Genomic DNA, 26590 nt, shown 5'->3' on the forward strand with positions numbered 1-26590 from the left:
ATTATAGAAACCTTGTGTTTTCCGAATGTACTTCAGTCTGATTTACTCTTCTGATAGGTAGATTTTTTTTTTTTTCAAACGTGCCAGGTACATTTCCCACTTTTGAATAACAGCAAAACCGGAGGAAGATGCTTTCACATGTAATAAATGTTCTCCATCCTTTCTGAAATGCACCAAAGCAAAAGCCTCTGAAGTCAAAAACTGAGACATAATTCCTTGCTCATTGCAGGAGACAGCAGGTGCCCCCTCCTGTACCCAACACCAAGAGACAGACGGCTGGGCAGGTGTAAGGCGGGTGGCGCTGCAGCGGACATGCAGGAGTCTAAATCTGAAGACACTTTTCCACACCTAGGACAAGTTCTTCACTTTCATGCTTTATTGAAAGTAGAATATGAATCAAAGACAGGCATCGGTAAGCAGGTTATGTCTCTAAAATTACTTTTCGTTCAGAGCAGAATGTTGTCCCATCTACTGTGATACAATCCTTTATGGACCAACGCATCTGGTATGAAACTCAAGCAAGGAAATATAACAGAACTTTATTCCCTCCCGCGGCTATAAATCTGGTATGTAAACATGATTTACTGTTACTGCTACTAAACTTGTTCTCTCTTTACTTGCCCCCTCCCACCCACCACCCCCCTTAAATATAAAATTGGAAACATTTCCTTCAAGTCTGATGTCCGTCAGTGCAATCTGCTTTATTTGACATAAGGCATTTGGGACAGTCACTTTTGAATGGATCTGCCTTTTGGAAGGGACATGTAATGGTTTAATTCTTAAATCCACCTTTGTTTAATGCCCTAACATGTCAAACTCCTCTTCCCCTCTGGTCATTTCTTAGCAGTCAGCAAGTATTCAAAGATTAATGTCCAAGAAGACCAGTACCTGGGAAAAGAAACACACGTGGAAGGATAGTTGTGAACTACAGATTAAAAGTTCACTGATTCCATTTACCAAGAACATATCATCAAAGGGAACATCCGACTTAATAAATGAACACAGCAGCAGCTTTGTGTTGGAGGATAAGAAAAAATATCAGCAGACTCCAGGCTCTCTGTTAAATCACATTTCTGTTGAAAGACATGTCCTTCCTATGTGCATCTTCACACAGCTAACCAGATTTTACTGATGCTTTCATTTAATGACTGTTTTTCTTTTTTGAGACAGTTTCACTCTTGTCACCCAGGCTGGAGTGTAGTGGTGCAATCTTGGCTCACTGCAACCTCCACCTTCTAGGTTCAAGTGATTCTCCTGCCTCAGCCTCCTGAGTAGCTGGGATTAACAGGCACACACCACCACACCTGGCTAATTTTTGTATTTTTAGTAGAGATGGGGTTTCACCACGTTGGCCAGGCTGGTATCAAACTCCTGACCTCAGGTGATCCACCCGTCTCAGCTTCCCAAAGTGCTAGGATTACAGGCGTGAGGCCCCCAGCCCGGCCAATGACTGTTTTTCATAAAGCCATTTTTTTTTTTTTTTGCTTTGTTTTGACCCCAACAGGAGTCCCTTTGCAGTGGTAACATGCAGACAACAAAGCTGTGCGTAGAGGAAGACGGGAGGCTGGCCAATAGGTTTGTCGCTTATCTCATTTAGCAAGGAACGCCTGGTATGCGATTCAAACTCATTCCTTAGCAAAATCACAGCCTGTCATGGACTTTTGGAGTGACCCGTAAAGAATCAACAGAGCAACAGTAAAATCCACGTCAAAGGTCTGTATTTGATGACTTCTTGAATCTTACTGGTGTGTGCAACTACATGGCCCAGATGTAGTATAAGCACCACCATGTCCCCTCTTGAGGTAATAATCCAACAGATGCTTCAATGCTAAGTGACTGATTAAATCTTTTCACTGGACCTGATAAAATCTGGCAAATTCTTGTACCACTAGTTCTTAATAGTTAACATAAGCAGTTTAGCTCTAGGAGGGGACTCATAGGAAGAACTGAGAAAAGGTTAAAAATAAATCTCAAAATGCCACTAGCTAATTTCCCAACCTCCTATAAAATAAGAAAGGGAAGGCCAAATCGACATCTGGCAAGAAACAGTTCTAACACACAGGCCCCAGCTGAGGCCCCATCTGAGGCCTGAGTGTTGAAAAAGATAATGAAGAAGCTTGAATAAGAAATGCATTTAACCGAAATTAATTTCAGTCATGAGACTCAGATTGGATTAAAATTTAAAATCAAATTACAGTCCTCGCTTTAATAGAAAATTACAGGATGACTCTGACATTCATGAACAAAACATGACAAATATAACTTACCTTTAAACCCTTCTTCTGGCATACAAACTGAAAAAAGGAAAAAAAAAAAAAAAAGAATTCCAAATTGGAAAGATTGTCGTGACAGACAGTATAAGATCACTTCAATGCTTAAGGATAAGAGTTTAAGTAACTTTTGATTACCTTAGTCACCGTGTAATAATCGTCTTTGAAGTTATGGATGTTACTAATCTGAGGACAGTCTTTTCTGTTTTTATCAAAGCAATACGCATCATCTAAAAAGTAAAACGCTGACAAGACTCAGTTTGCAACTAGAGCACACAAGGTGCACAACTCTAGGAGTGGCCTGGGGGAAAGCCACATAACTTGACTCCTGCGAAGCGGTCTCTCCCCTTCCTCTGCCCAAGTTCTGGAAGGAGTCGCTTTTGACTCATGTAGCAGCTTCTTCTGTATTTAGCCTATTTCTAAATAACATGCTTATATTGCTATTTCATAATTTTGTTTTTATTTTTTGAGAGGGAGTCTAGCTCTGTTGCCCAGGTTGGAATGCAATGGCGCAATCTTGGCTCACTGCAACCTCCGCCTCCTGGGTTCAAGTGATTCTCCTGCCTCAGCGTCCAGAGTAGCTGAGACTACAGGCACACACCACCACACAGGGCTAATTTTTGTATTTTTAGTAGAGACAGGGTTTCACCATGTTGACCAGCTGGTCTTCCAACTCCTGATCTCAAGTGATCCACCTGTCTCAGCCTCCCAAGATGCTGGGATTACAGGTGTGAGCCACCATGCCTGGGCTATTTCACAATTTTTCCTAAAATCTACTAACTTCCTCAGTGAATGATGCAAACGGCTCTTCTACTGCTCACACAGTCCCCGCCCCCACCCCATCCTCCTGATGAAGTGGCATGTGTTGTTGTTAAGCCAGTTTTCAGTACTGGCATTATGTTTACTCCGTTAATACCAGTCACAGTTGAATGCTTTGGTGCACCATGGTTGTATTTCCTATGTGGTATGACTTGGGTCTTTCTGAGCTTGGTAACTACTGCATTAGTGATGTGTTTCATTTTCTCTGTATTTATCACCAGTCTACATATAAACTCTGAAAGACCTGTAACCTCTTGAAGGCAGTCTTCATCACTTCCATTTTTCCTTGTGGCATCCCTCCCTGAAGCTTGCATCCCACTGCTCCAATATGGATCAGGTATCTTCGCTGCCTGCTGAAGAACAGCTCTGAGACTTCCCTTTACCATCTTCCAGGGCACCTTATCCTATGCTGATCCCCTGTTTACTGGGTCCACTCTTCATTTCTTTCTTGATTTAATGTTTAAGAAGAACAAGAAGAACACATCCTCACACAGTATCTCGGCAGATGGTGCATGACAGATCAATCTTTTGAGGCCTTATGTATGTTCAAAGAGCCATCAGGTGTGAGGGTAGAATAAAGTCAGTTTAGTTACAGAATTCTAGATTGGAACTCACTTTCCCACAGGATCTTGTGGGCACTGCTCCATTATCTCGTCTTCCTGACTTCAACCTGTGAATTCGATCGGCTTTCCCTCTGTACCTCTAGATGCTTTCATGACCATTTTATCCTTAGTTTTTCACTTACTGTAACAAACCCATGGTGCAATCACTTTTTATTTCCATGAACTCTTTTCTATTCTCCAAATGTTCCTTTTATATAGTTCCTCTTGCTATTGTTTGTTTGCTTCCTATGCTATTTCCTTGATATCTCTTGGTATCAGGCTCTTATTCCTCAACTATCTGGCTGCTCATTTCTACCTAAGTATGAGGTAGTAAAAAGATGTCTGGGCCGGGGCATGATGGCTCAGGACTGTAATCCCAGCATATTGGGAGGTCAAGACGCATGGATCCCAAGGCCAGGAGATCCAGAGCAGCCTGGCCAAAAAAAGTAAAACCTCATCTCTACTAAAAATACAAAAAACTAGCTGGGAATGGTAGTTAAGTGCTTGCAGTCCCAGCTACTTGGGAGGCTGAGGCAGAAGAATCGCTTGAACCTCAGAGGCAGAGATTGTAGTGAGCTGAGATCACGCCACTGCACTTCAGCTTGGACGACAAAGCAAGACTCCATCTTAAAAAAAAAAAAGATGTCTGTGAAGTCTGAGGATTTGGGTATAAACAAAAGGAAAAACAAATGTCTGAAAGCTCTGTTCAGTGGGCACTGGTGGGATTAACTGAAGGGTACCTGGGAGATGAACCAGCTTTTAAAAAATACCAACAAGGCAGGGCACAATGGCTCACATCTGTAATTCCAACACTTTGGGAGGCCAAGATGAGCAGATCACCTGAGGTCAAGAATTCAAGACCAGCCTGGCCAATATAGCGAAACACGGTCTCTAGTATAAAAATTAGCCAGGCCGGCCAGGCGCGGTGGCTCAAGCCTGTAATCCCAGCACTTTGGGAGGCCGAGGCGGGTGGATCACGAGGTCAAGAGATCGAGACCATCCTGGTCAACAAGGTGAAACCCCGTCTCTACTAAAAATACAAAAAAAAAAAAAAAAAAAAAAAAAATTAGCTGGGCATGGTGGCACGTGCCTGTAATCCCAGCTACTCAGGAGGCTGAGGCAGGACAATTGCCTGAACCCAGGAGGAGGAGGCTGCGGTGAGCCGAGATCACGCCACTGCACTCCAGCCTGGGTAACAAGAGTGAAACTCTGTATCAAAAAAAATAAAATAAAATAAAATTAGCCAGGCCACAGCTTTAAAAAAAAAAAAAAAAAAAAGCCAGGTATGGTGGCATACACCTATGCTACTCAGGAGAATGAGCCAGGAGAATCACGTGAACCCCAGAGGTGGAGGTTGCAGTGATCATGCCACTGCACCCCAGCCTAGGTGACAGACTCCGTCTCAAAAAACAAAAACCAAACATATTATTTGTACATATATATTGGGTACTGGTGATATTTTGATACATGCATTCAATGTATGATGATCACATCAGGGTATTTAGTATATCCATCACCTTGAATATTTATTATTTCTTTTTTTTCAGACAGGGTCTCAATCTGTCACCCAGGCTTGAGTGCAGTGGCATGATCACAGCTCACTGCAGCCTTGAACTCCTGGGCTCAAGCAATCCACCCACCTCAGCCTCCCAAGTATCTGAGACCACAGGTGCAGGCCACCATGCCTGGCTACTTTTTAAAAATTTGTAGTAGAGTCAGGGTCTCACTATGCTGCCCAGGATGGTCTTGAACTCCTGGGCTCAAGTGATCCACTGCGCTCGGCCTATCATTTGTTTGTGCTGGGAACATTTCATGATCTTTTCTACTAGCTCTTTTGAAATATACAACATATCACCCTACTGTGCTATTGAAAACCAGAACTTATTCCTTCTATCATATTGTATGTTTGTACCCATTAACCAACCGCCCTTCACACGCCCTTTCCCACTCTCTCATAACTATCATTCTACGGGCCCAAGGTTAGCTTTTGTAGCTCCTACGTATGAGTGAGAAAATACATTCTCTCTATTTTGGAGCCTGGCTTATTTCACCTTACATAATATCCCCTAGTTCCATCCACATTGCTGCAAATGACAGGATTTCGTTTTGTTAATGGCTGAATAGTATCCCACTGTACGTGTACATATAAATATAATGTTTTTTATCGGTTTATCTACTGATGGACACTTAGGCTGACTCCATACCTCAGCTGCTGTGAACAGTACTGCAATAGACATGGGAGTGCTGATATCCTTTTGATACACTGATTTCTTTTCCTTTGGATAAATACCACTAGAGGGATTGCTGGATCATATGGTAACTGTATTTTTAGTCTTGAGAAACTTCCATAATGTTTCCATAACGGCTGTACTAATTTACATTCCTACCAACAGTGTATAAGAGTTCCCTTTTCCCTTTTCTCTGCATCCTAGTTACATGTTATTGTCTTTTTGATAATAGCCATGCTGACTGGGAGAAGCTGGTATCTCACTGTGATTTTGATTCACATTTCCCTGATTAGTGATGCTGAACATCTTCCATACATCTATTGTCCACTTGTATGTCTTCTTTTGAGAAATGTCTACTCAGATCCTTTGCCTGCTTTTTAATGAGATTATATTTTCTCCCATTCTACAGGTTGCCCCTGCAACTCTGATTATTTCCTTTGCTGTGCAGAAGCTTTTTAGTTTAATATAGTCCATTTGTTTATTTTTGGTTTTGTTCCCTGTGCTTTTGAGGTCTTTGCCAAAATCTCTGTCTAGACCAATGTTTGAAAGCATTTCCCCCCATATTTAATTCTAGCAATTTCATAGTTTCAGGTTTTACATTTAAGTCTTTAATCCATTTTGAGTTGATTTTTTTTTTCTTTTCCTGAGATGGAGTCTAGCTCTGTCGTCCAGGCTGGAGTGCAGTGGCGCAATCTCAGCTCACTGCAACCTCCACCTCCCGGGTTCAAGCAATTCTACTGCCTCAGCCTCCTAAGTAGCTAGGATAACAGATGTTCACCACCACGCCTGGCTAATTTTTGTATTTTTAGTAAAGACGGGGTTTCAGCATGTTGGCCAGGATGGTCTTGATCTCCTGACCTCGTGATCCACCTGCCTTGGCCTCCACAGTGCTGGAATTACAGGCATGAGCCACCTCACCCTGCCTTGAGTTGATATTTATATATAGTGAGACAGAGGCCTAGTTTCATTTTTCTGCATATGGATATCCAGTTTCCCCAGCATCATTTATTGAAGAAGATAGCCTTTCCCCAATGTATGTTCTTGGTGCCTTTGTCATAAATCACTTGGCTGTAAATACATGAAATTGTTTTGGGGTTCTTTATTCTGTTCCATTGTCCTATGTTTTATACCAATACCATGCTGTTTAGGTTACTATAGCTTTGTAATATATTTTGAAGCCAGGTATCATGATGTCTCCAGCTTTGTTCTTTTTGCTGATAATTGATTTGGCTATTCATGGTCTTTTCTGGTTTGACATGAATTTTTTTTTTTTTTTTTCCTGAGACGAAGTTTTGCTCTTGCTGCCCAGTCTGGAGTGCAACGGTGCAACCTCAGCTCACCACAATCTCTATCTCCTGGGTTCAAGCAATTCTCTTGTTTCAGTCTCTCGAGTAGCTAGGATTACAGGCATGTGCCACCATGCCTGCCTAACTTTATATTTTTAGTAGAGACGGTGTTTCTCCATGTTGGTCAGGCTGGTCTTGAACTCCCAACTTCTGGCAATCTGCCCGCCTCAGCCTCTCAAAGTGCTTGGATTACAGGTGTGAGCCACTGCGCCCAGCCTCCATATAAATTTTGGGAATTTTTTTTTTTTTTTTTTTTTTTTTGGAGATGGAATCTCACTGTTGCTAAGCTGCAGTACAGTGGTGCAATCTCGGATCACTGCAACCTCTGCATCCTGGGTTCAAGCAATTTTTCTGCCTCAGCCTCCCAAGTAGCTGGGATTACAGGTGCATGCCACCATGCCTGGCTAATTTTTGTATTTTTAGTAGAGATGGGGTTTCACCATGTTGTGACCTGCCTGCCTCAGCCTCCCAAAATGCTGAGATTATAGGTGAGTCACTGTGCCCAGCCCTTCGATTTCTTATATTAGTGTTTTGTAGTTTTCCTTGTAGAGGTCTTTCACCTTCTTGGTTAAATTTATTCCTAGGTATCTAATCTTATTATTATTTTGGTAGCTATTATCATCAGAATTGCTTTCTTGATTTCTTTTTCTTTTTTGAGATGTACTCTCTCTGTCATCAGGCTGGAGAGCGCAGCGGTGCGATCTCGGCTCACTGCAATCTTTACCTGCCAGAGTCAAGCAATTCTGCCTTGGCCTCCCTAGTAACTGGGATTACAGGTGTGCGCTGCCATGCGTGATTAATTTTTGTCATTTTAATTAGAGATGAGGTTTCGTCATGTTGATCAGGCTGGTCAGGAACTCCTGCCCTCAACTGACCCAGGTGCCTCAGCCCCCCGCCCAAAGTGTTGGGATTATAGGAGTGAGCTACTGTGCCCGGCCGCTTTCGTGGTTTCTTTTTCAGCTAGTTCCTTATTGGTACAGAGTAATGCTAACTTTTATATGTTGATTTTTGTTAGGTGAACATAATAACCACTACACTACAGAAATTCACTTTGTACACTGATTTTTGTATCCTACAATTTTACTGAATGTTTATCAGTTGTTCTAAGAGTGTTCTGGTAGAGTCTTTAGGTTTTTCTACATATGTAAGATCGTGTAGGCCCCGCATGCTGGCTTACACCTGTAATCCTAGCATTTTGGGAGACCCAGGTGGGCGGATCACTTGCAGCCAGGAGTTGGGAGACCAGCCTGGCTAATATGGCAAAACCCAGTCTCTAGTAAAAATACAAAAAGTAACTGGGCATCGCGGCATGTGCCTATAGTCCTAGCTACTTGGGAGGCTGAGGCACAAGAATTGCTTGAACCCAGGAAGTGGTGGCTGCAGCGAGTTGAGATCCTGACACTGCACTCCAGCCCGGGCAACAGAGAGACTCTGTTTCCAAAACAAAACAAAACAAAACAAAACGTCATCTGCAAAGAGAGACCATTCAACTTGCTCTTTTCCAATTTTGCATGCTTTTTATTTATTTCTCTTTCCTAATTGCCCTGGCTAGGACTTCCCATACTAGGTTGAATTAACAGTGGTGTGAACGGTCATCGTTGTCTATTCCAGTTCTTAGAGGAAAGCTTTAAGCTTTTCCCCATTAGGCGTGATGTCAGCTGTGGGTTTCTCACATATGGCCTTTATCATATTGAGGTATGTTCCTTCTGTGGTTAATTTGTTGAGACATTTTACCATGAAGAGATGTTAATTTTTATCAAATACCTTTTCTTTGTCTATTAAGATAATCATGTTATTTTTGTCCTTCATTCTGCTGATGTGATATATTGATTTGTAAATGTTGAACCATCCCTGCATCCCTATGATGCAAGAAATCCCACTTGATCATACAGAACCAGACTTTTTACATCCATTGGTTATTTTCTTGACTTGGCTAGTTTCCCAGGAGAGAAATCCCTTCCCATCCAGAGGGTAATGGGCTGCCCAAATTTGAGCAAAGGGCTGGGAGATGGTCTTCTATTTGGTTTAGGCTTTGTCCCAACCTTTCTAGTTTAATTTTTGCAAGTGTGGAAACACATAATTCTGGGTGCCCATCTGAGGTCCAGGTGGGGATGGGTAAGTGACAAGGATGTGAAGGATAGGGAGCTATCCAACTGCTTCTTATACAGTTTTGCAAAGAAGTATCGTGTTATCTTGTTTTTAGGCTCACACCTCATTCTCACCTTCAGAGGTACCTGGGCCTCTAATTTGTGTGTGCCTGCAATTCGACTTGGCTTTGCTTCTTGTTGATCCCCTCCATCAGCAGGCTGACATTTACTTCAGCTTCCTCAGGTTAGCTTCTCAAGTTTTTGTAGCTACTGTTCCCTCCTTTCTATGATCTTTTAAGACAAACAATGTATTCTACCTTAACATGTGGAAGCTTTTTTCAAGGTTAAAAGTAAAAGTACTGTATGTTAACGCTCCAGTATGTAAAATCCCACCTCCTTCTAACACCTAACCAGCAGATTCCTAAAACAAATTCATCTTTACCTTGCATGACATCATCCATTGCAGCATAATCTGCAATTGGTTCATCAGCCTAGAAAACAAATGAAGACAATTCAAAACCACAAGGGAGTGGGAGTCTGAAATTGGAAGTATGGCCCATGATTCAAATACTGATATTGCTATAAGACACAAACACACTGTTCCAGCAGAGAACTCAGTTTGCAAGTTGAATAGTGGATGCCCCGTTGGCTATGGGTCTAGAATCAACACCTCAGAAATGGTATACTGCGTGTGAGAAGAGGAAAGGCAGGGGGGACTGTTTTCCCTTTTTTTTTTTTTTTTTTTTTTTTTTTGAGATGGAGTTTCGCTCTTGTTACCCAGGCTGGAGTGCAATGGCGCGATCTCGGCTCACCGCAACCTCCACCTCCCGGGTTCAGGCAATTCTCCTGCCTCAGTCTCCTGAGTAGCTGGGATTACAGGCATGCGCCACCATGCCCAGCTAATTTTTTGTGTTTTTAGTAGAGACGGGGTTTCACCATGTTGACCAGGATGGTCTCAATCTCTTGACCTCATGATCCACCCGCCTCGGCCTCCCAAAGTGCTGGGATTACAGGCGTGAGCCACCGCGCCCTGCCTGTTTTCCCATTTTTAAAGACCCATTTAGACATGGAAATGTTTAGACACCCTGGGGTTACTCAAGACTGATTTAACCAACGTGAGTTAAGACACTGGTAGTGGCAGTGAGGGGTAGAAATAAAGTTAGACTGGTCCTCTCAGAATACCAATTAGGTTAAAATTTTAATTTTGTCCCACTTCACCAGCAAGAGCAGGATACCTATTTCCTTTTTAGGAGGAAGCTTATGTCTGAGCTTACGATGAGGTTAGCTGCAAGGATAACGAGGCCAATGACCAGTACAGACTCTAGCTGCCCATGTGAAGTACAAACCCTTGAACCTACAGTTCCAGGAAATGCAGAAGGTTAAACAGAGGGAGGAGTAGGTGGTAGGAAGAGGGGTGTGTGTGCATGGATGGGGTAGATATGGCTATGCCTCATCATTCCAGGGCCTGACTTTATCACACCAGAACTGGGGCTCCAGGGTTTGGAAAGCACACATTTTCACAGTTCAAAATAAAAAACCTGAGCAATTATTCTACCACATGATGTGGTGGTATTTGGCATAGTAAGAATTCTTTTGGCCAAGAAGAAACAAAAGAGGCAATGGGAAGTGACTAGGCCTTTAGGGAGGGTACAAATTTGGGCAAGAGAGGCTGGTTCAATGCTTTTTGTTTGTTTGTTTGTTTGAGACGGAGTCTCACTCTGTCACCCAGGCTGGAGTGCAGTGGTGCTATCTCAGCTCACTGCAACCTCAACCTCCCAGGTTCAAGCAATTCTCCTGCCTTAGCCTCCTGAGTAGCTGGGACTACAGACGCATGCCACCACGCCCGGCTAATTTTTTTGTATTTTTAGAGATGGGGTTTTACTGTGTTGGCCAGGCTGGTCTGAAACTCTGGACCTCAGGTGATCCACTTGCCTTGGCCTCCCGAAGTGCTGGGATTACAGGCACGAGCCACTGCACCCAGCCTCAATGACTTTTCTTTGACAGTATCTTAGAGGCCCCTACTTTCTAAATCATCTTCCATATGTACTAAATCCAAAACCAATTTCCATACCCAGGACAAGAATCTTATTAAGTTGTGTATTTTGACTGCTGCGACGGAGCCTTGCGTTTTACCCTTGCTTCCTACCTTGGCTGGCTAGTACTTTTGAACCAAAAGGAAGAGAGGAGATGCTTTAATACTATGAAGTATGGTTAAGTAATTCTGCTGAACTGAAGTTAGAGAAAAGGTTAGGGAGGAGGTTGAATCTACTTTTAACAAAAACTATGAAAATCTCAGCAGAGATAGATTTTAAAGTATAAAATAAGTTACTATTCACACTGGTCACAAGTCTATCTTCTACCTTTTTATTATTATTATTTTTTTTTTTCTTGGTGGGGCAGCATTTCATATTAAGTTGCAAACATCAGTATCATTAGTGTGGTGTTAAGAACAGATCCATCTAGTCAAAAAAAGGAAAAAAAGTTGGGGTGGGGGGAGTGGAGGGCATTGGGGAAAGGACACCACAGAAACTTGGTGACCTGAGACCAGATCACTCAGCTTTTCCCCTTGAAATGACAGTCAATCCTCAGTGCTCAGAGGGCTACAACCCAACATGACTCCCTTCCTCCCAGTCTGAGGGGAATGGAAACTAGATTGGTATCTCGAGAAGAACCGGGGCACTTATGACAGAAAATCAAACAGGAAAAATCAGGTGTGGGGCTTAGCAGTTGGTGAGTGTGATTATACGACTGCCCTGCCCTACCAGGGAACAGGAAATCCCACAAAGGCATAGAAACTGAACTAGGTGATCCAGGAAAGGCCAAGAAAAGCCTTCACTTTCACCTTCTCAGGATACCAGCAGTTGCTGATGTTGTGGCATTAACAGCACCTACTGTAACACACAAGAACAAGATATGACGATGTTCTGACCTTCTCTAAGTCTCTTGCGGCTCAGCCAGAGCTGGGCTGAGCTGTAAAAACTCACAGCAGTCATTTACCACTACCCTCTGCTGAAGACCCAAGGCATCCTTTAACCACCATTTCACACAGTTTACACATACTTATGTAACATTTAAAACCTTGAGGCTAAGGAGCTGTTTGCTTACCTTTAATAAAATGACAGATTCAGGAATGACGCCAAGGGTGCCTAGGGTGGCACAGTCATCACTTAGAATCTTTCCATCAATCGACAAATTCTGGTCAAAAGGAGCAACTGAAAATGCATGCATGATCTGTGCCAATATAAAAGAGACAAAGTCCATATAATACAAAATACTGAGACTTACACCCTATTTGAATAAATTATGCACAGATTCTTAAAACACAAACAAAAAGGCTTCAGAGTACAAAACCACTATTGCTTACAGTCAGCCAACTTATTACACTCCTACTGAGGCTATCATCCCCGATGTATCTGGGAACATCCTTAGGAGGTCTGGTAGCGTACTGGGGAACAATTACACACATAGATGCATTTGTTCCTTACCATACCAGCTTCCCAAGGGTGGAGGTGTGGGGAAATAAAATGAGTAAAAAATGGGGCTGGGCTGATGGCTACTCTGAGGCTTAGGCAAGGTCATCACTCTCACCCCACCATTCCCAGGCCCCATTCCCTTTCATAAACAAGTCAAGTCAAAATCCTTTCTTTTTGTTTTTGTTGGGACAGGGTCTCATCTGTCACCCAGGCTGGAGTGCAGTGGTACAATCATGGCTCACTGCAGCCTTGATCCTCCCACCCAAGCCTCCTGAGCAGCTGGGACTACAGATGTGCGCCACCATGTCTGGCTGATTTTTAATTTTTTTGTAGACATGAAGTCTTGCTACGTTGCCCAGGCTGGTCTCAAACTCTCAGAATCAAGTAATCCTCCTGTCTCAGCCTCCCGAAGTACAGAGATTGCCACTGGACCTGATCCAAAACTCTTTCTTAAAACCATCTTTAAATTCTCTCTTTTGTTCCTATTCCTTTAGCAAATGGTCTGGGGTATATAATTCAGCCCTCAGAACTGTCACATATTCTTAGATTGAGTCTTGTCTCTAGGAAACAAAATACGAATTTCTGAAGGGTAGGGACCATATGCCCCACCCTAGTTCTGGCTAGGTGTTAAAAATTAAATACATTCCAGGATGAGTGTGGTGGCTCATTCCTGTAATCCCAGCACTTTGGGAGGCCAAGGCAGGCAGATCACCTGAGGTCAGGAGTTCAAGACCAGCCTGGCCAAAATGGTGAAACCCCATCTCTACTAAAAATACAAAAATTAGCTGGGTACGGTGGCACACGCCTGTAGTCCCACATACTTAGGAGGCTAACGCAGGAGAATCACTTGAACCTGGGAAGCAGACGTTGCAGTAAGCCAAGATTGCACCACTGCACTTCAGCCAGGGCAACAAAGCAAGACGATGCCTCAAAAAACAACAACAACAACAACAACAACAACAACAACAAAACCCCACACATTCTGAAATACTGGTATACATAATATTTAAATGTTTTTATAAATTCAGAAAGGTATTTTTTTTAATTTTATCACTTCTGGGTATGGGCAGAAAAACCATTCTGCCCTGTCCTGCACTCTATTCTTTGGATGTGGAAAGACAAAAGGAGCCTCACAAATCAACCCTGAACTATGCGTGTAACAGGGCCCAAGAGCTTGACAGGCCAGGGTGATGGAGACCAGAAAAGTGATTTTAATGATGGCACCAAAGACAAGAACAAGGATAACAGCACTGGCCTCCTCCCTAACTGCTGGGACAGAATCTTACCTGATTTCTCAAAAGAATAACAGCACCAGGATGACCTAATTAGAGATCTGTGGCTAGCAATGAAAGTGCACTGGCATCATCAATGGTCTTCATGAAGCAATAAGCAGGAAGTACCAACAGGACAGTTCTATGAAAGCCAGCTCAGCATGCAAACATGAAGCAGGGGCATATCCAGCCCTACACCAGCAAGTGTTCTGCAACCATGACGATCAAGCAGAGCTATGGTGGATGTGTATAATATCAGAGCTGCTGGACTGTAGAAATGCTCCTTTATGCCCTTAAATGCTAAGTGCTTTTGTACTATCCTATGAAACTGGACAAATCTCTCTAGATAGAAGTGCCACAACTGAGGTGCTGACGTTAACACATTATATTCTGAGAAGGGACAAGGACATTGAGATGATGCCAACAACTAATGAAGCATTTATTAAAAAGGTACCATGTGTCAACTACTGTTTTAGATGCTGATAATATAAAAGTGAGTAATCCCACCCTGGAGGGGTTCCCAGGAATGAGGTCAAATCAAAGTTGTGAGGATGGCAGCAAAAGGTATGTGCAGGATCTAGGGAGCACTGGGGGACAGACTGTTCCATGAAAGGGGCCAAGATAGGTTTCACAGAAGAGGCACTATGAAAGATGATAGGAGAAGATGGAACAGGCCTACCAGGGCAGGGAGGCCTACAGTAAAATAATCCATAAACTCTAAGTGCTAGGAGAATGCCTGAGTATAAAGAACACGATAGAGTCTGCGTAACAAGCAGGCGTGGCATTCCTGGTCTTTGGAGTGTAACAGGAACCATGAAAACCCTGTTGCTCTCAGGGAGGGGCTCTCCTCTGCTTGCGATGGTGGGAGGGGCTGAAATAAGAAAATACAGAAGCAATCGCCTCAGCTGCCAGCCATTTCACTTCTGTGCCAAAATGTTCTACTTTCTCAGGCAGGCACTACCACCCACCCACTAAAGATCTATCTTTGGGAAAATGAAATAATACAATTAAACACTGCACATCTTTTGAGAAAGGAGCTGAACAAATTGTACTTCATTAACTTCATGTGATCAAAGGTGGATGAATTAGTAATTAGACACAGCAAGCTTTAAAAGGTTTCAAGCAACTATATATGGTAGATATGTCTAGAAACAAACACTTAAAGATTTGCAAAGGCTGTTATCCTGCTAACTTAGAAATGCAGTATCCCCAGAGGAAAGGCCCCATCAATCACTAAAACATGAAATACACGCCTTAAGAAAATCACCCACCACCACCACTGAGGATCACGTACATGCCCACCACAAACTCCAATGCTATCCAGGCTACCAGGCTCATATCTAGTTGAAGCTTTACAAGCAACCATCACTATATAGCAAGGGGAAGTGGGTGACATTTCCCTGCCCCTTCTTTCACTCTGGTCTGCAGTGGTTCCTGAAGCAAGAGTGGAGATGAGAAAGCCATTTAAGAAGAGCACATCTGGGGGCTGTGTGAACAGCTGCTGTCTTCTAGCAGCTCATTCATGCAGGTAACATGCTCTCATATAGAAGGATTATTTCTGCTGACTTTTGGTTTATTCTTTAAAATGGTAGTCCATAATAAAAGCAGCACAGACTTTAAAAAATGTCTTTATGCACAGGGGTTCTTTTTTTAATTTAAAGGTTTTTCACGTTCGAGGTTTCCCAATGACAGGCAGAAAGCTGCTGATAGAAACAGGGTTTCTTAGATGTCAAAGGCACAATAACAGAGTAAAGATATTATGCCAACATGCTTATTTTCAGAGCCATGGGTTCAACCAAGGGAAATACTGTTGTCAGGACAATCTGGAACACATAACACCCTCAAAGGAAGCCTGTACTTTTGCCTCAATTATAATGATAAATATCAGCAACAAGAAAAATGTGTAACCAGTAAACTATGCCACATAAAAGTAGCAAAGAAGGAAATCTGGTCAACTTTTTGGATATCTATCAGTGACTGAAACAGATTAGGGGCCAGATTTTTTCATGGACATCTTGAATTTATCAGTTCCTTCTGCCTAGATTTGAGATTTACCACTGGAATGCCCATTTATAGTATTTCAGTATTGATACCAAGAAGTAACAATATCATGAAACCATTTAATAATGACTGCATTACAGCTACCGAACTGATCTGTAAAGCTAATGTATGCTTTAGGGTGGGGATGGGGATGGACAAGGCATCATCTAAAATGAATCTTTGTCACAATTTTGAAAACATCACTGCACAAAGAAAGGTAAAGATAACTTTAAAACTCTATCAGATAGACTTGTCTGCCACCAAAAACACTGTGACAGCCTAGTGAATAAGCAATCACTAATCGCTAACAATAAACTGCCTTTTTTCTCCCATTAAATTTCACAGCAGTTCCTGGTAACAGGCTCCAATACCTATTAAGTGGTCAAAGAAAAGCATACAGCACAATAAAGTGAGAGAACAGCTATCCTGGCACAACCTCAACATGTGACAAATTAAATGGTTCCTAATGTTTCTCATTATTGGAAAGCCACGCAGAACGGCCCACATTTCCAGAATCAAAATTCACTTTCATCTTCATAAAATGATTTTTGGCTATTTTGAAAACTTTAAGTCTTTTGGAAAAAAACACATATACACACATACATAAATATAGGTGGAAAGCAGGAATTCATGAAGGCCCTCTTAAGTCCAGAGCAGACTTGAACCAATGTTTTCCTCACCTGAATTTTCAATTCTTTTAACGTCTGGTTAGCAGAAACGAGAAGTGCCTTCTCACCACGAACTTTTCTATGTCGCATACTTCGGCGAATAACTTGCTTTTGATAGGCTATATAATTTTGATGGGATATCTTTTGCCGCTTTGTTCCACCATTGCTCTATAATGGAGATTGAAAATGAAGAAAGCACTGAAATTATCCAGTGTGATCCTTGCTCATTAAGTTTTTTAGGCAAACAAAAGCCGTTTACTTATTGGTCCCTTAAACATGTGAAACTCAATGTGAACAATGAGTAGAGACTAGTGAGACTTTCTTAGCAGGTTCACATATAATTGATAAAAGAATGAGTAATACACACCTCTAATTGCATGTAAGCAGTTTAAATGTTTGTTTGAAGAGACAGTTAAGGTTTGGCAAGGGGGCTCAGACCTATAATCCCAAGAGTTCAAGACCAGCCTGGGCAACATATTAAGACCCATCTTGACCAAAAATGAGCCAGGCGTGGTGGCATGAGCCTGTAGTCCCAGCTACTTGGAGGCTGAGGCAGGAGGATCACTTGAGCCCAATAGTTCCAGGCTGCAGTGAGCTACAATCACACCACTGTACTCCACTCTAGTGACAGAGAGAGACTCCGTCTCTTTTATAAAAAACAAAAAGGAGAGAGATGACATTTAAAATTAAAATGATTAAATCTGACCTTAAATCAGAAAAACATAATAAACTAAAAAACTTCAGGATTACAAAATTTAGTTCATAAACAACCTGAACTGTAAATATATTCTTCTCTTTTTAAGAATGACATGGAAACTAAGTATAAACTGCTGCAAATTTAAAAATATAAAACCTTTATTTAAAAAATTAAACTTAACTAAAAACAAGACTGTATCACTTGTCCTAATGGCAAAATATAGTCTCACTCATAAAATATTCTTGCAAAAATGTTAAATCTGGATGTAATCAAACATTTACACACACCTTTCAATTTACAGAAACTGAAATATAGGGGATATACAAATAAAATAAGTAACATAAGGAAACAGTCAGCCAAATATAGAACATGGGACAATCTAAAAGAAATCAAATTGGTCCAAGTTCAATGTCAAGAAGGGAAAGAACTGGGTGTGGTGGCTCATGCCTGTAATCCCCGCACTTTGGGAGGTCAAGGTGGGCAGATCAACTGAGGTCAGGAGTTCGAGACCAGACTGACCAACATGGAGAAACTTCATCTCTATTAAAAATACAAAATTAGCTGGGTATGGTGGCAAATGCCTGTAATCTCAGCTACTTGGGAGGCAGAGGCAGGAGAATCGCTTGAACCCAGGAGGCAGAGGTTGCAGTAAGCTGAGATTGTGCCATTACACTTGAGCCTGGGCAACAAGAGCAAAACTCTGTCTTATAAAAAAAAAAAAAAGAAGAGGAGAAAGAAAGGGGGTGGAGAGGAAGAGTAACTGTTCCAAATTCTAAGTCTAAAGTGATACAAACAACACATATCCTGAATATATACGGGTCTGAGGGGGGAAAAATGTTCAAGACATATCTGAGGATGGGTATTATAAGACAGTAGGGAGTTTTCGTTAGTTTTCTTATTTATGAGCACATTATTAGTATTATATAGGGCATTGTCTTCATTTTTAGAGGGGAAATGTCATGATGGCCATGACTACCTAATGGTGCTATAAAAAGGATGCACACGGGTGTGCATGATACATGCAGTACTAGTCAAAAAAACAAAAAACCCACAGATGACAACCAAATATCCGTCTACAGTACTCCTATAAATCCCTCATCAAGAGGTTAACAGTCAAGAGTCTGCCTTTTTTTTTTTTTTTTTTTTTTTTTTTTACCAAATGTGGTGGTGGTGGCCAGGGGGGTTGGGTGAGAGGTACGGGGGATATTCGTCTAACCAGGCTAGGGAATAAAAGAAGCAGGAATTTTAAGGAAATCTTTTCCTCTGGTTTAATTAAAATCTGGATGAGGTAACCTCAAGACCCTGGCTCTGGTTTCCACAGTTGTCACTGAGTGTCAGCTGTGCATAAGCAGAGTGGTTTAGCAGTCATTACGGACACAGATGCCACATATTCATTACGCACGGGCTCCACAGTTTACAAAGCAGAAGGTGATCAGGACCCAAACACAGAAGAGCATTTGTTCAGGGTGCTGACCACTGGTGAGACACTGCCTGAGGCTAGTTAAGCTCTAGCCCCGAATCTACAGAGGCAACTGGGTGGTTCTAAGATTCGCAAGAAAAAATTAAATGCACATGTGGGTTAAAAAAATAAAATGAAAGTTGATGAAACATTTTTCTCAATCAATTGAACCAAAATTCTACAATCAGGAATATAAGGAAAAATATCTACATCAACATATAATTTTATTTTAGAAGTACAAAACACAATCAAAAAACAAAACCCTAATCATCAAACGAGATAGATGGTTTAATAACTCTGATTTTAAATGGGTCTAAAGGCTTTTCCTGGAATTATTTCTTCTTAATCTAGAGGATTTAAATCCAACTTAGCTGACAAAAACAAAAACAAAACAAAACAAAAAAAACCAGCCCACCGGTTTTAGAAGGCTTTCAGTTACCTAAGTGATACCCAATACTGAGTATATTATTAACCTAAATTTCTAGATGAAGTCAAAGGAATCGGGTTGATCTAGCTTAGAGAAAAGAGGAAAGGGGATTTGTTTATCTCCACTATGGACAAGCAGAATTGCATCATTTTTTATTGCAGGGATTTAAAGCAGCAATTACAGAAGCTACGTATATACTGAGATATCTATGTGATGAGGAGGGTGACATTTTGAAAATGCTGAACATTTTTCAGGGACTATCTAGTCTTTTCCAAAGAGGAAGGTTACACTTGAGATTTTTTTTGAGCCAAAAATTTTTTGTGAGAACAAAATGTGAAACGTTCTAGAGTATTACAACATCCAAACAAGGAGAAGGAAGACAGAAGAAAACTATGAAGTATAAAAAATAATTACAGTATAAAAAGCGATGTTCCCCAACATTCTCTATCGTATTTATAAATGTGAAATCTGTTGTCATCCACAATTGAGCAGAGTGATTCCACATCCACTTTGAAAAAATTGCTGTGGTCATGACCACAGTGAATAAAAGTAGACATTCAAAATAAGTTCACTTTCTAAAATCTAAGTCACTTGAAAATATAGACAGTTTTTCTAAACCACTCTTAGGGTAAAAACCAAAGCTTGAAATAACAGAAAGTAAAGACAGTGAGAACATCATGTCAAGTTTAACAAACTAGTTTACAAAGTTAACCAGAGAACAGAGAATTAGTGACAACAGGCAATAAATGATGATTCCCAACTGATTATTAATCCACAGTACTAATAATAATAACTAAAACATATGGTACTGCCAGCCAAACAGACAAAAGAGAATGGAGTCTTGAATCAGGATGGATATGTACACCCACATGCATGTGCTTCCATGCGCTTGCGCGTGCACACACACCCCCACACACCCACTCTCTCTCTCTACTTTTTTTTTTTTTTAAGACAGAGTCTCACTCTGTCGCCCAGGCTGCAGTGCAGTGGCATAATTTTGACCCACTTAAACCTCTGCCTCCTGGGTTCAAGCAATTCTCCTGCCTGCGCCTCCCAAGTACCTAGGATTACTGGCCTGTGCCACCATGCTTGGCTAATTTTTTTTTATTTTTAGCAGAGACAGGGTTTCACTATGTTGGCCAGGTTACTGTCAAACACCTGACCTCAAGTGATCCGCCCACCTTCGCCTCCCAAACTGCTGTTATTACAGGAGTGAGCCACTGTGCCTGGCCACACACACACTTTTAATATTATTGACTAAAAAGCAAACAATCTAGTTTGCACAAATGTTGCTTGAAAGATGGCTTCTATAGACCACAGAGATGGGGACATGAAAACAGAGTTGACAACAGGGTAAAGAGGAGCAGCAAAGTCACTTCTGCAAACACTTGTCAAGACATGTTAGTACTGAGTTGACTAATACGTCTCGACAAGAGTCTGCAGATGTGATTTTGCTGCCCTTCTTTTTCCTGTTCCTTACACCAAGGAACACAAGACATATATATGCACACTGAGTTTAATAAGGGTATCATTTATTATAGAAAAATACCGCCTTTAAACTGAAAACCTGCAATCTCATAAAGTGTACAGATTTGGTTAGCACTGAAGCAAAGGTCCCTCCAGTGCTGACTGACTGAATGAAATACAGATTGGGAAGGACAAGAGTGGCTGAGCATTGTCACAAACTGCATGATTTTGCTTCTTCATAGGTGTTTTGAGTTTATTTTATGAGCTCCAATAAGCCATGGAAAACAAATGCTGATATCTCTTTTACACCAGTTGGGAAACCACAAGTAACATTTACTTCGGGGACACCAAGACTCAAATCAAGAGGGCTTTTCAGACTCTCTTAATCCATGTTAAAAATGAAGTAACAGTATCAGTGTGCAGATAGGCCAACAAGCCCAGATACCGCTGCTCTGTCACAGATGCAGCAGATGGCTATTATAACACTTTTATTCTTTCAGGGAGAACACTATCCATAATTTCACTACAGTATTTTAGTAGTAAAGACAGAAAACAAACATCTCATCTGTTAAAAATAAAACTTTAACTAGAGTAGAAAATCCATGAGTTTAAAGTACAAAATATCCTCCAATGTGGGGGTCTGACGTTTTGAGAAGCTGAAACTTATCTCCACCTACATTAACCATATTCCCATGTGATTTCCTATTCTCAAAAGACAATTTTTGAGACAGTGGCTAACATACGTAATCCCACTACTTTGGGAGCCAGAGGCAGGCGGATCACAAGGTCAGGAGTTTGAGACCATTCTGGCCAACATGGTGAAACCCCGTCTCTACTAAAGACACAACAACTTAGTCGGGCATGGTGGCGTGTGCCTGTGATGTCAGCTACTTGGAGGCTGAGGCAGAAGAATCGGTTGAACCCAGGAGGCAGAGGTTGCAGTGAGCTGAGATCATATCACTGCATTCCAGCCTGGGCAACAGGGCAACACTCTGTCTAAAATTAAAAAAACAAATAAAAAGACAATCTTCTAAATTTTCACCATGAATACGCAGAATATATTCAAGCCAACGAAATAAGAAAACCCTAACAGAAAACAGTCCGAACATTTTTTTTTTTTTAATTTATTTTATCTGAGACAGGGTCTCTCACTCTGTTGCCCAGGCTGGAGTACAGTGGCACAATCATAGCTCACTGTAGCCTCGAACTCCTGGGCCCAAGCGATCCTCCCGCCTCAGCCTCCAGAGTAGCTGGGACTACAGGCACATGCCACCATGTCCAGCTAGTTTTTTATTTCCTGTAGAGATGAGATCTTGCTATATTGCCCAGATTGGCCTCAAATTCCTGGCCTTGAGTGATCTTCCAGCCTTGGCCTCCTGAAGGGCTGCAATTTCAAGTGTGAGCCACCACACCCAGCCCAGAAAACAGTTCATGTTAGAAGAATCTAAAGTGTGCTACAATGAAAAATGAAAGACTAATGCATCAGCTCATCTGATGATTTGATTAACATCTTAATTAGAGACTTTACATACTCCATTAAGGTTATTGTTTGTAATGAGAATATCTGAGTTAAATAAGTTTTTCATAAAGTTTCTGAATGAGCAACAAACCAAGATATTTGTCTTGTTGTTTGTTTGTTTTGAGACACAGTCTTGCTTTGTTACCCAGGCTGGAGTGCAACGGCACAACCTCGGCTCACTGCAACCTCTGCCTCCTGGGTTCAAGCAATTCTCCTTCCTCAGCCTCCCAGCTGGGATTACAGGCATGTGCCACCATACCTGGCTAATTTTTTTGTGTTTTTAGTAGAGACGGAGTTTCACCATGTTGGCCAGCCTGGTCTCAAACTCCTGACCTCAGGCAATTTACCTACCTCGGCCTCCCAAACTGCTGGGATTACAGGCATGAGCCACCACGCCCAGCCTTGATATGTGTCTTGTTTTAGTCTTCTTTCTCAGCTAAAAAATTTAATAATTACATTGCATTTTAGCCTTTTTTAACTTAATAGCAAGAACTATATTCATTCTGAAATCATGTGGCCCATGGCTTTTCATGAGAAGTCAGGACAGCTGCAGCATGCCACCAAAACTAAGGAGAGAGAAAGGAAAGACAAGGATGGGAGCTAAGAATGAATAACCCGGCCGGGCGCGGTGGCTCAAGCCTGTAATCCCAGCACTTTGGGAGGCCGAGGCGGGTGGATCACGAGGTCGAGAGATCAAGACCATCCTGGTCAACATGGTGAAACCCCGTCTTTATTAAAAATACAAAAAATTAGCTGGGCATGGTGGCACGTGCCTGTAATCCCAGCTACTCAGGAGGCTGAGGCAGGAGAATTGCCTGAACCCAGGAGGCGGAGGTTGCGGTGAGCCGAGATCGCGCCATTGCACTCCAGCCTGGGTAACAAGAGCGAAACTCCGTCTCAAAAAAAAAAAAAAAGAATGAATAACCCATATAGGGTACAGAGAAATGCCCAGGGGCTTCGAGTAGCTGCTCTATGAGAACAGCAGAAAGTAAAACAATGAAAAGCAGCTTCAACTCGTACTTGATTGAAGTCTGGATCTTTTTCTCCATCTGGTTTAGCTTCTTCCTTGTCCTCCTCTGTTTCAGAACTACTCACGTTCAGCTCTGGAGCCGAATCCTTCATCACCTGAATGTGCCAGGACAACAAAGAGAAGTAGGTCAGACCCTAGGAAGGCATGCTATGGAGGATGTGGGGGCTGGGACAGGCAACCTTTATCAAGGGTAGGAATGCTTTTAACATGGTAGGACTATAGACTGGAGAGCAGATGAAGAATTAAGCCTTCTTGGTATTCTATGCTCTTTAAACATGTTAGTTTTTTTACCCTATTTCTTATTCTTGTAGTATTTAAAGTGTTCAACATACATTTAAGAAGTCTCTGCAGAGCAGTTATTATTATCAATCTTGTACAATGATGTTAACTTTACAGAAGTTTGAAGGTGCCTGACACCTTCCCGAGCATACTGATTGCCAAGCCTTTTCAAGTTCTCAAACTATTCAGGTGGCAGGAGTCGTATGCTCTTTAAGAACTGAGAAAATGGCCAGACGCGGTGGCTCAAGCCTGTAATCCCAGCACTTTGGGAGGCCGAGGCGGGTGGATCACGAGGTCAAGAGATCGAGACCATCCTGGTCAACATGGTGAAACCCCGTCTCTACTAAAAATACAAAACATTAGCTGTGCGTGGTGGCGCGTGCCTTAATCCCAGCTACTCAGGAGGCTGAGGCAGGAGAATTGCCTGAACCCAGGAGGCGGAGGTTGCGGTGAGCCAAGATCGCACCATTGCACTCCAGCCTGGGTAACAAAAGCAAAACTCCGTCCCCCCCAAAAAAAAAAGAATTGAGAAAATGAAAGAAAGAAGAAGTGATCCCTTGCAGAACACTATGAAATACTGCTATTAAACTACAATGAAACTTTAGCTAATTTGAATAGTATTTTATGATAGAGAACAAAAGATTTAAGAAAATTCTAGAGAGAGAAACAGAGACATTTATACTCATTAACTTCATTTTCTCAGCAAATTAGGTAATGAAGGCCTTAGTTTATTTGACTTGTAAAGCAGAACCCTCGGCCTCCAGAGCATAATTTGTAAGTTACTCTTCTAAACAATGTGTTTGAAAACCAACATCAAATTAAATGTATTCCATTTTGTCTTTAATCCCAAAACCATGGAATTAAATTATTAAACTATCTAGAGATCTGGGTCAGGATCTACCCAAGAGCCATCCCTAATATAATAAAAATGCTTGGAAATCCAATCCAAGCAAGTATTAACACCCTTACTTCCTAAATACATCCAGTTGATTTCACCTATCCTTGCAGGTCAGTGCAAGAGGCTCTAACTGGCCTCTCTTATTCCCATTAGGCCCTCACAGCAATTCCAAACACTATAGCCAGGGTGACTTCTTTTAAACTATAAATCAGATCATATCATGGCCTTGATTGAAACTCTCCAGGGGCTTATACCTACACTGGGAATAAAACCAAATCCTTGGTATGATGTATAAAACCTAAAAGAGTATGGGTCGCTCATTCCATATCATGATACCTTCTTGGAAAAAACTTTATTCTAGACCAGCAATAGCCACTCTAGGGTAACCATTAGCCATATATAGCTATTTAACTTCAAATCAACTAAAACTGAATTCTTCAGTCACACGAGCTACGTCAAACACTCCACAGCCACACATGGCCAGTGACTACTGCAGTGTGCAGCACAGATACAGAACCTAGAATCTGTTGATTGCCACGGAAAGCTCTATTGGACAACACTGTTTCAGGTGCAATGGTTTTCAGTCTGCTGCATAAGCACAACAGGCTTATCCTTTTGACCTTTGCATTCTTTGCCTGGAACACACTTCCCAGGCTGCATCTCTGACAGTTAGGGGCTTAGGTAAACACAACTACTTCTCCAAGCCTCCTCTCCTGTCCCCCTATCTAACACTAACTTCCACTTTAACCTGCTAAACTTCCTTCAAAACAATCATTTCTGTGTGAAATCATATGAATTTACAGTTTATTCCTGATCTTCCTCACTAGGTACCTATAATTTTGAGAGCAGGTATTATACCTGCCTTCTTTATCATTGTTACCTCCAGCACTGGGACCATTCCTGGCACACAGCTGACATTCAATAAATATCTATGTATCAATTATTAACAGACTAAATATGATCACACAACTGTTCATTTTCAATTGTTGTCCAATTTCAATTCTGATGCCAAACCATTCTGAAGGAAGAAAAATGCAGTTGTAGGCAGACCCTTAGTGCAAATACAAGAGCAAATCAAGTCAGAGCATGCTTGATCATTACTAGTCATCACCACAAGAGGGACCAGTACCTTTTTATTATCCACAACTTTATGGACATAGATGGTGGCTTGAGTGTACTCACGCAGGTCCCTCTGCTGCTGGCACAGTAAGCCTTCTCTGCATTCTGGACAGAGTTCTTTGGAAAAAACAAAAAGGGAAAACAGAAGTGGCTGAGGAATCACTGTTAAAGAATCAAAGATCTAAGAACATATATCTTCTAATCTTGTGGCTAAGAAAAAAAAGAAAAAAAAAACATATATCAAAGTTACTAGTGTATATTCATTAAACTCTTTTTTTTTTTTTTTTGAGATGGAGTTTCACTCTTGTTACCCAGGCTGGAGTGCAATGGCGCGATCTTGGCTCACCGCAACCTCCGCCTCCTGGGTTCAGGCAATTCTCCTGCCTCAGCCTCCTGAGTAGCTGGGATTACAGGCACGTGCCACCATGCCCAGCTAAGTTTTTGTATTTTTAGTAGAGACGAGGTTTCACCATGTTGACCAGGATGGTCTCCATCTCTTGACCTCGTGATCCACCCGCCTCGGCCTCCCAAAGTGCTGGGATTACAGGCTTGAGCCACAGCGCCCGGCTCATTAAACTCTTAATAACATTTCTTTTTTTTGAGACGAGGTCTTGGTGTGTCAACCAGGCTGGGGTGCAGTGGTATAATCATAGCTCACTGTAGCCTCAAACTTCTGGGCTCAAGCTGTCCTACAGACTCAGCCTCCCAGCAAGTAGCTCAGATTACAGATGTGTGCTACATTTTTATTATTTTGTAGAGATGGGGTCTTGCTCAGGCTGGTCTCAAACTCCTGGCCTTAAGCAATCCTTCCACCTCAGTCTCTCAAAGTATTAGGATCATAGGTATGAGCTAGTGTGGTGGCCCAAATTATTAATTATATTTTCAATTAAC

General features: G+C 41.8%; 1 protein-coding gene across 7 annotated transcripts in view; it reads right to left on the bottom strand.

The window, feature by feature from the left end:
* Window positions 1–353: 353 nt before the first annotated feature.
* The window catches only part of USP48 (ubiquitin specific peptidase 48), a 103863-nt gene continuing 77626 nt past the window's right edge, over window positions 354–26590 (bottom strand). For 5 of the 7 annotated variants that reach the window (XM_074380250.1, XM_074380249.1, XM_074380247.1 and 2 more), the window contains 5 exons: window positions 25710–25816; window positions 23394–23498; window positions 16817–16972; window positions 12458–12583; window positions 7170–9843 (listed from right to left, as the gene is read on the bottom strand). In XM_074380250.1, coding sequence (XP_074236351.1) covers window positions 9697–9843; window positions 12458–12583; window positions 16817–16972; window positions 23394–23498; window positions 25710–25816 — 641 coding nt within the window. In that variant the 3' untranslated portion in view covers window positions 7170–9696. Of the gene's footprint in view, window positions 889–2267; window positions 2295–7169; window positions 9844–12457; window positions 12584–16816; window positions 16973–23393; window positions 23499–25709; window positions 25817–26590 lie in introns of those variants that run through there. The other 2 variants (XM_039474155.2, XM_039474154.2) reach the window with 1 other exon arrangement.

This window comes from Saimiri boliviensis, chromosome 11, assembly GCF_048565385.1.
Source record: "Saimiri boliviensis isolate mSaiBol1 chromosome 11, mSaiBol1.pri, whole genome shotgun sequence".
NCBI classification, from domain to species: Eukaryota; Metazoa; Chordata; class Mammalia; order Primates; family Cebidae; genus Saimiri; species Saimiri boliviensis.